The sequence below is a fragment of the Miscanthus floridulus genome, chromosome 12, assembly GCF_019320115.1.
Source record: "Miscanthus floridulus cultivar M001 chromosome 12, ASM1932011v1, whole genome shotgun sequence".
NCBI classification, from domain to species: Eukaryota; Viridiplantae; Streptophyta; class Magnoliopsida; order Poales; family Poaceae; genus Miscanthus; species Miscanthus floridulus.
In genome coordinates this window covers 57412998-57422846 of record NC_089591.1, presented here as the reverse complement: position 1 = coordinate 57422846, position 9849 = coordinate 57412998, and the positions used below count along the sequence as shown (strand labels likewise).

At 45.1% G+C, this 9849-nt stretch overlaps 1 protein-coding gene across 2 annotated transcripts; it reads left to right on the top strand.

The window, feature by feature from the left end:
- Positions 1–3268: 3268 nt before the first annotated feature.
- Positions 3269–8372, top strand: LOC136496534 (general transcription factor IIH subunit 2-like). 2 transcript variants are annotated; one of them, XM_066492234.1, is made up of 5 exons: positions 3269–3706; positions 6177–6231; positions 6325–6638; positions 6719–7091; positions 7942–8372. In XM_066492234.1, exons 1-5 carry the CDS (start codon positions 3377–3379, stop codon positions 8070–8072), a joined length of 1203 nt encoding a protein of 400 aa, XP_066348331.1. In that variant the 5' UTR covers positions 3269–3376; the 3' UTR covers positions 8073–8372. The 2 variants fall into 2 exon arrangements, with proteins under 2 accessions (XP_066348331.1, XP_066348330.1); XM_066492233.1 differs by having other exon boundaries at positions 6177–6638.
- Positions 8373–9849: the final 1477 nt, after the last annotated feature.

Below are 9849 nucleotides of genomic sequence, written 5' to 3'. Positions count from 1 at the left end.
GCCGTCAGGTAAGCTTGTATATCATCACGAACTGCCTATGTTTCCGGGGTGTTGGGTAGTCATTGCATTGTTGCCATAGCAACAGCTATGTTGGCGCTTGGAGTCCCGAAGACCTGCTTGTCCCCCACCCTGTCAAAGGCATTATTAAGGTCGCGTGGTAGGACCCTTATGCGTCGGGCCTCCTCTTCTGCCTCGGCTTCAATTTGTCGACGATTAAACCGATCAATATTGCGTGCTTCGTGTGCTAGCCTTTCTTGTTCTGTTTCGATGACTGCCGGTGGTTCGTCATTACTAACGACATTGATCAAGTCTCCTCGCCTTGGTGGGAAGGATGGGAATCGTGAGAATCCCGGAGCGTGGTCTAGGATATCCAGATCGTATTCAACGCCTTCATCATCATGATGTTGGAGCTCGATGTGAACGGAGGCATTAGATGCGATGCCGGACAAAGAGCTTGAGCCACCCTCTTGAACTGTGTGGACCGATCCTTCTTGATAATCCTCAATTCAGATCATGTTGACAAAGTTGCGCAGGCCGTAGGGCTAGACCTGGTGGTTCTCCATCGAGGCTTCATACTCGGAGAGCTGGAGACCCATCGCAGGGGCTGGCCGGCAACGAACGGAGCGCCCTTCAGGAGTAGAAGTGACCACGAGATCCATACCGAGTCGTGTAGGACGACTGGCTCAAGCTAGTCGGGTAGATCTGTTGTGGGTTGTAGTTACCTGCTCATTAGGTTGACTTTGAATCGAACTTACCAGAGCCAGGGTTTTGGCAAGTTTGGTGCCAACCCGATCGATGGAGTCGAGCAAGTCGGTGTTGTCGATCTACCTCCTTTTGTAGCGAGGAAGCGGACGACGGGTTGTCGGCATGGCTAAAGACGATGCTGGCGTGGTCGGAGCCAGATCCACCGTGGTCGGAGCCAGATCCACCGTGGTCGGAGCCGTAGCCGATGTAGGTGAAGCAGTGGTCGGCACAGATTGAACCCGCACCTCCTCCAGGGTCATGGCGATGAGGTCATCAGAGCCAGTGGTCTAGGTGATCTGACCGATGGTGAACGTGAGGCCGTTCGGCGTAGCCATGGAACTGGGGATGATAACCATCTTGTTCGCCTGGAGAGTAGTACGCATACCCCTACCTAGCGTGCCACTATCGATGAAATATAGTCGGTAGTCTACCTAGGGGTATGCCCAAGGTAGTAGATTATCAGCAGACAGATGCGCAAGCTACAAACAAGATGGTGACGCAAGACAGACATAAGATTTTATCCAGGTTCGGCCGCCGTAAAGGCGTAATACCTACGTCCTACATCTGATTGTATTGCTGTATGTCAATGAGAGATGTTTTTTAGAGGGGTCCCCTGCCCGCCTTATATAGTCCAGGGGGCAGGGTTACAGATCTGGAAACTAATCCTAGTCAATTACAATTGCCATAGGTGGCCGGATAAGGATTTCTATTCTAACCGACCAGGATCTTGCTTGACCTCCAAATCTGCCTTGATTCCTTGCGCAGGATTCTGAACAGATTGGTCGGGCCGCGCGTCGTCTTCTAGTGGGCCAGACCCCTGATCCGGGCTAGCCCAAGCATAGCCGTAAGGGTATAGGGGTTAATACCCCCATAGAACCCACAATGTTAAAGATAAAATATCACATTTATTGGGCACATACTTCAAGAATTTTGTGTGTGTGGGGGGTGGGGGTGAGTCACACCATAGCACAATAGTCATGAGGTGACAAGATAGTGCAGATAAATATACTAGAGCTCTAGCTTTAGCTTCCTAGTGTACAAGTATGGAACAAAATCATGTTCTAACAGTGGCTTGGCTTCACATGTGCATCAAGTTTAAGCTTTGAAACTATGGTAGTGCCAAAGTTTATGCAAAGCATTAATCATTTCATTTTCACTGGCTCTAGATTTGAAGAAAGCACTAGTCAATTTCACAGTTAACTTTTTTTTACGTGAAATTTTAACTGTATAGAATAGATGAAAGCACGCTATTTTTCAGCCATTAGGATCAACAAAAGAGATGATCTTAGTGTTGATCCCAGGTAACGCCCCTGAGCGAGGGTCGTCGGAGAGGATGAGCGACTGAGGGAGGGGAAGGGGGCGGCGCGATTGAGGACAACGCGAGGAAAGTTACGGCCGTGCGGCGCGTCTAACGCAAGCAAGCCGTGTGTTAGCCACGTTCTATATTTTCCCAGCTAAAAATATAGAACGACAGTGCTCGTGCCTGGACGTTCGGACCGACGCCCACGCCTGCACCTAGCCCCTCGCGCCCCCTCCAGCAGCTGTAGTAGGTGGGTCTCATTGCAACATGTATAATACTCTGATCTACTTTTAAAACATTTAGATACAACACTTGCAACATACGTCTGAAGATAAATGAAACACTTGAAACATGAGTCTGAAATACTTACAAAAACACCCGAGAACACTTGAAAACCATTGCAAATTTACGCAACATCAAGATAAAACACTCACACACATATGTGTGAAACATATGCAACATATAGATAAAACGTACGTCTAAAAACAGATAAAACATTGGGAACAAACGTTTGCAACATACGTGTACAACCATTGCAATATATGCAACATCGCGATCTACTTTTGCAACATCCTTACGAAACACTTGCAGCATACCTCTAAAACATCTGAAATACTTGAAACGTACGCTTGCAACATGTGTTTTTAGCGCAACATCTACTTGCTGCTTGGATGATTAGAGGCTCGTCAACACAGAGAGGTGCGCAGCTCCGGTGGAGGAGGGCGCTCGGGTGGAGAAGACGTACGACGCAGTGGAGAACGCCACGGTGGGTGGATGGCCTGGTGGAGAGGAAGGATGACGGGCGACGTCGCTGGAACGTGGCGGAGAGAGGACGGTGGCTGGTTAGCGCGGTGGAGAGCGCGCGCGGCGGTGTGGTCGCGTTAGAGCGCGTGTGGCTGGGCGGACGCGACGGTGGCACGGTGAATGAAGAGGAACAACGACGGACTCATGAGCATATAAGGTTAGACAAGTAGATATACAAGTAGAGAGTTAGACCATTGAACTAGTGTCATGGCCATAAAAAAGAGCATCCAGACGGACGGACGTTCTCAGCACGTTATTATCGAACATAGAAAATTCGAAATGGCTTAAAGCTTCTATACAGTGTAAATCAAGGCTATATTCACTTAAATTTATCAGCTATACCATTTTAATAAAATAATAGTATTTTGTATTACAACAAATTAGCATGCCGTTTTCCGACCAGCTGAACAGGACCAAACAGGAGCCCCAGACTGGAAGCGCCAAGCACCCGCCTGGCCCATCTCCTGGTCCCCGACCTCGCCTCCAGTTCCACTCTCGCGGCGGGGGCCGCCGCCCCACCCCCACACCATGTACGGCGTCGGCGGCGGTGGGGGCGGCTTCAACGCGCCCTCCACCACTGCCGGTCGGCGCCGCAACCCGGGCGACGAAGAGGAGGACGAGGAGGAGGAGGGCGGTGAGGGCCGCGTCCTGGAGGCGTGGGAGCGCGCGTACGCGGACGAACGGTCGTGGGAGTTACTGCAGGAGGATGAGTCGGGCCTCCTCCGTCCCATCGACACCAAGACCCTCTTCCACGCGCAGTACCGCCGGCGCCTCCTACTCCGGTCCGCCGCCGCTGCCGCTGCCCGCATCCAAAAGGGGCTCATCCGCTACCTCTACATCGTCATAGACCTCTCCCGGGTTCGTTCCCTTCGCTTCATGTTCTCTGTCGTTCGGCTAGCCACACCATCAAGCACCTGGTGAGTATATTTCTGATTTAGACCCAACGGACTCGTAGCAATGCCGATCGTTGTAACTTGATGCTGGCTTGTGATTGCTATACCTTGTTCCGAGAGAGATGTGGCAGTGCTTACGGCCTTATGGGCTGCGCATTTGGTTCACTTAAGTGTTGACTTACTTAAGGCATGAATGGAGTGGTGAGTACTAGGACTGTGCCTTTTGCTTGTTTCATATACCTGTAGGTTCATTTATAAGCTTGTGAAATGTTGTGGAGGTGGTGCCGATCTGTATGAGCAATCCTGGTTTATTTGTTTGTAGAGCAGTGTAGGTGATACGATCTGATTGGCTGCCTTTAATGCGTTTGTTTAGCCTCACGGCCTATCTGTGACGATTATCTTATTTGGCTTGTACATTCCGAGGGTGATGCTGTAATTGGAAGATGTGAGGCCAATTTTAGAATCTAATGCTGATTTAGCAACTTTAAGTTTGGGAGATCAATCATTTTATGTGGAAACAGTAAATTAGATGGGTAACAGCTGCGTATTTTGGAAATTCTAAAATCTACCATGGTTCGTACCCATGTCCGCCATGGGCCACGGCATAGGTAGAAACCATTGCTACCTTAAGGATTTCTGTAGTACGGAGTAATCGACTCATGTACATGAATAATGAAGGGAAACATGGACGTAGGTTGTTCCAAATTGCAATTGTTAGTATTGCTGTTGGCAGCAATATGTTCGCTCAAGTCTACCACAGCAAAGCTTAATATATATGTGTGCACACCAATTGGATTGCCGAAACAAAATGTAGATGACACAATACTTCTTAGGCATTTTATATATTGAGATTGGATTATCAGAATCCTCTTAGGGCCTGTTTGGAACATAGGAATCCAAAACAGAGGAATGGAATAAAACGCAGGAATCGGATAGGAGGAAAATAGGAAACCAGAGGAATGGAAAAGTGTAGGTAGAGGTGTTTGGAACACGGGGAAAAAACACACGAAACAAAATTTAAACACTGTTATGTTTTCACTTATAAAAAAAAGTAGGCAAGCACACAGTTCACAAATAGCATATTTTAGGCACTGTCATGTTGTCCCTACACCTGGGTCCCATCTTCTCACTGTGATGGCAACAAGCTTCACCGTTTCTCAGAGTGAGTCACCCGCCGCTCGTTCTCCAACACAGGCTCTGCTGCCTCGGGCACACGCGAAGGAAGCAAAAACCAGAGCTTTGAGCGGACGTTTTATTTCCTGCGAAATCACAGCTGAGCTACAGTATTCCAAAGGAACTTCCAATTCCTCCGTTCCAAATGCTCACGCAGACTTCCTTTCCTCCGTTTCCAATTCCTGCAATTTTCCTTTGAAGTTCCTTTGATCCAAACGGGGCCTTAAACATGAGGCTCTTATCGATGAATCCTGTTAAAATTTGAAACGTCTTAAGCATATATTCCTGATTTTGATACCTTAGGTATATTTGATATATGTCGAATAGAGTGAATGTCTTATGTCTCCCTTATCAAACGGACTATTTTTGTCAACATTTCGAAGGTGTTCCTGGGGAGGGTTATTGCTATTGCTGCCTGGATAGTTGTGTCTGAATATGCCTTTTAATTGTTTCCCCGCATCTTAGAAGTTAATTCTCCCTGTCATTCCTTGTATAGATTTCTGTAGAGAAGCAAATCATGTGCTAGATGCTTTTGCTTTTACCATTGGCAAGGCTTGCTCCAACAAAACCCTGACATCACAAGAAGTGCAGGAACTAGGGTTGCAGGAAAAGCGATTAGGTCTTTAACAATTACCACACAATCAATCTATGGAACGCTCTTATGTGTAGGTACAAATAGACTAGTCTTGGAATTTAAAAATAAAAGGTTTTTTTTTTGTGTATTGATGCAGACCCTATGGATTGCACAAATGAATGGTTATTCTTGATTGATGGATTAGATAGACATGGAATTATTTGATACATGTGCACTTGAACTTATGGTAACTATACCAGGACTTACTTTAAAGAGTCATCTAGATGTGACAATTTGTTTTTGCTGTTAAGAATATGCAAAGAATAATGTCTATTCAGCTGATTGTACCTTTTTTATGTCAATTGAGATTTGAGAATGGAACAAACAAACACTGCTTTAACTAGCATGGAAGTTTTTTTTTCCTGATGTGATAGCGTATACATTTTGATTGTTGTATTCTTTTGAAACTGTGCATTTCTGGTAAAGAATATTTCTCTAACATCCTTGCCAATTGTTTTTTCTCTTTGGTAATGTTATAACCTTATCTTTGAGCATCCATAAATGTTTCAAGTTTATAAGATTGGCTTGCTCAGTTGTTTTTGTGGTAGTGAAGAATTGTTCAACTGCAAATTATCATCACACTCTCTTTGCATCTTTGCATTCTCAAAATTGTTATTTACTCATGTAGGCGGCTTCAGAGATGGATTATCGTCCTAGTCGAATGGCTGTTGTTGCAAAACATGGTGAGGCTTTCATAAGAGAATTCTTTGACCAGAATCCGTTGAGCCATGTTGGCCTAGTGACAATTAAAGATGGTATTGCCCATCGACTTACAGAAATTGGAGGGAGCCCAGAGTCACAGATTAAAGCTTTGATGGGGAAGCTTGAGTGTTCTGGTGATTCATCCCTGCAGAACGCTCTAGAACTTGTGCATGGTTATTTAGATCAAGTACCATCATATGGTCACAAGGAAATTCTAGTTTTATACTCTGCCCTGAATACATTTGATCCTGGTGATATCATGGAGACGATAACAAAATGTAAGAAGTCAAAAATTAGATGCTCTGTCATTGGCCTTGCTGCAGAGATCTTTATTTGCAAACATCTATGTGAAGAGACTGGTGGATCCTACACTGTTGCGCTGGATGAGGTGCTAAAATGTATTTTTGATTTTACCTTTGATTATTCAATCCTTGTGAAAGATTAACGGTATTTCCTTTCTTTTTGCAGTCTCATTTCAAAGAGTTGTTACTGGAACATGCTCCCCCACCTCCTGCGATAGCAGAATATGCTGCAGCTAATTTGATTAAGATGGGCTTTCCACAGAGGGGTGCTGAGGATCTTATCTCTATTTGCTCTTGTCACAAGAAGATAAAGTCTGGGGCTGAAGGTTACATATGTCCTAGATGCAAAGTTAATGTGTGTGAGCTTCCAACTGAATGTCGAACTTGTGGTCTTACGCTAGTTAGTTCTCCACATTTGGCAAGGTCATATCATCATCTCTTCCCAGTAGCACCGTTTGATGAGGTCACCCCTGTCCCAAATAGAATCCAAAGGGGAGGACAGATCTGTTTCAGCTGCCAGCAGAGCCTTTTTAACCCAGGTATGCTTAAGCATGTCAAAGCTCGTGTCTGCTAATTCTTTAGACTACAAAATATATCTTTCGCCTTGTCTGCATATGCTTCAATGGTACAAACCTTGTACTCCCTCCGTCCCAAATTATCTGTCGTTTTCGGTTTTCGTGTCATAAGTTTGACTAGATTTGTAGAAAATGTGTGCAACATTTGTATCTCCAAATAAATTTATTATGAAAATAGATTCAATGATCTATCTAATGATATTAATTGTGTACCATAAATATTAATATTTTTTATATAAAATTAGTTAAAGTTATTTCTCGGGAAGCGAGAACGACAGTTATTTTGGGACCGAGGGAGTAGTTGGTAGCAAGTATTCCATAAATTCATGTATGGTGATACATGTCCTTTTTTTTGCAAGGAATAGTGGTACCTGTCCTCTTTTTTTGCGAGGAATAATGATACCTGTCCTTATTCTAACTATTCTTTCTTCTTAGTAAAGCATGTCCAACTAAAAACAAGATGGCATGGCAATATGGGAAGCTTACTAAGCAATAGCCTTGAATTCTTTCTGCAATAAAATAGGAATGATATAGTTAGCTTCTGCACTGATCATTAGGTCAAATAGGAATGATATGAACATTACAATTATTTCTGTTATTACAGTAGTGGAAATGGGGGTGCTTCCTTGTTTTGATATTTTTTTGAAGTTTACAGTTTGCCCATCCCAATTCTTGTATTTTGATCTTTCAAAGTATTCTCAAGTTTCTTTTCCTTCGATTTTCTTGTACTAATTTTTTGGTGTTATGCTTCTTACATGAAGTAGCAACAACCAAGGTTCATTAATCATTTGATTTTTCTTAAAAATCCTTGCAGATGGCCAATCTAACCTCCATGTTCGCTGCCCAAAATGCAACCAGCACTTCTGCCTTGATTGTGATATTTACATCCACGAGAGCTTGCACAATTGCCCTGGTTGTGAGAGCGAACGCAGCATCACTTCATAGAGACCTTGCCATTGTGTGCATTATTCAGGTCATACCTTAAGCTTTCTCCTACACTGTAACCGGCAGCAAAGTTGTTTCATGATCAGACAATGTACAGATAATATAATGCCCGGCATCCTTTTATTGATAGTTCATGTTAGATTGAGTAGCTAGTTGAGCTATTGATACCCATCGGAGGCCAATGAGTTGATAGTTTTAACATTGTGCCGAGAAGAGATGCTGAAAGTGTATAAACATGACTGCGACTTGATTCTTGCTGTTATTTTTTCTGAAGCAAGACGGTATTTTTATTCAGTTTCATGACTTTTTTTTTTGTTTATGCTAAAACTGAGGTTGTCATCATAAACTGCTTTGGGGATTGGGGTTGGGGGTTTCATCAATCGATCTATTGAAGAAAAACGCTCCGGTTTTAATGCTTAGGACATGAACAACCCACAGACGGGTTCTATCTCTGAGCGTCTTGAATTTATCGTACAGGTATAAAGACAGATCGTATAACCAAATAGAGCAGGCCGTCGGCGTCGAGCCACCACCACGACCTAGAGAGAGCCGTCGGCACCAAGCAGCCACCGCGACCGAGGGTATGGGCTGGGGCCGCAGTGGCCGCCACAGTCAACGATGACGGTGACGAGCCCTTCTTCCTAGCTGTGGCCGCCATGGACATCTCGGGTGCACCAAATTGGAGACGAGAGTGCAAGGAGACGGATTTGGGAAAGTGAGGATGCGGGGATATATGAAGGTGCGGATGGATTTGGTGCGGAAAAATCCCGCGTGCGCCAAATCGACTTCTGCTGCGTGCGCAGCTGCTGCTCGCACGGGTTCCGAGCGCGCCGTCGCCTCTAGGAGACGAGGCCGTACAACGGAGACGCGCTCGTCTGTTCGGCATTGGAGCAAAAAAGTGAGTCTCCGAGACGAGAAAAAGACGCCCGTTGTAGGTGGCCTTAGCTGATCGGGAGTTGGCGCGTGGTGACAGTTTATGTTCTGCGTTGGCAGCAAAAACACGCCGGCTATGTGTTGGGTACGGTGTTGAGCACGGATTGGATGATCTACTCCCGTGTAGCCCTTGTTGGCGGCGACTACCACAACAACGGGTTGGGACGCGACCACGATACCCTCGTACGTGCAACATTTCGACAATTACATGTCAGCGTGATAGCGTGAACCCCTCCCTGGCTGAGCAATATAGAAAGCTAGAATAAAACACGTGCAACAACACGGGGACAACTACTGCAACATTAGGCTGAAGCAGCTGAAACACCATGAAACATATATATTGCAACAACAAGGAGCAACAGCTGCAACATTGGGATGAAGCAGTTGAAACACCATGAACATATTATTGCAACAACAAGGAACAACAGCTGAAACATTAGGATGAAGTAGCTGAAACACCATGAATATATTATTACAACCACACCGAACTACTGCTGCAACAATAGGCTGAAGGAGCTGAAACATTGAGAACATATTATTGCAACACTGGTGTGAAGCGTATGAAACAACGCTCGAAATAAAAACACTTGCAACAACATGGAACAACTACTGCAACATGAGATTAAAGCAACTGAAACATACTGCAACATCTCAAGCAGTACTACTGCAAACATCTGTTGCAACAACAACAAAAATCTCATTGCAACATTCGAAATTATATGTTGTAACATCAAAAAAACCATTGCAACACGGCGAGATCTGACCCCGAGAGCTCGCCGGAACCCTAGCCACCGCCGCATCCCTTAGATCCAGAGGAGGAGGAGGAGGAGGAGGGCTCAGATCC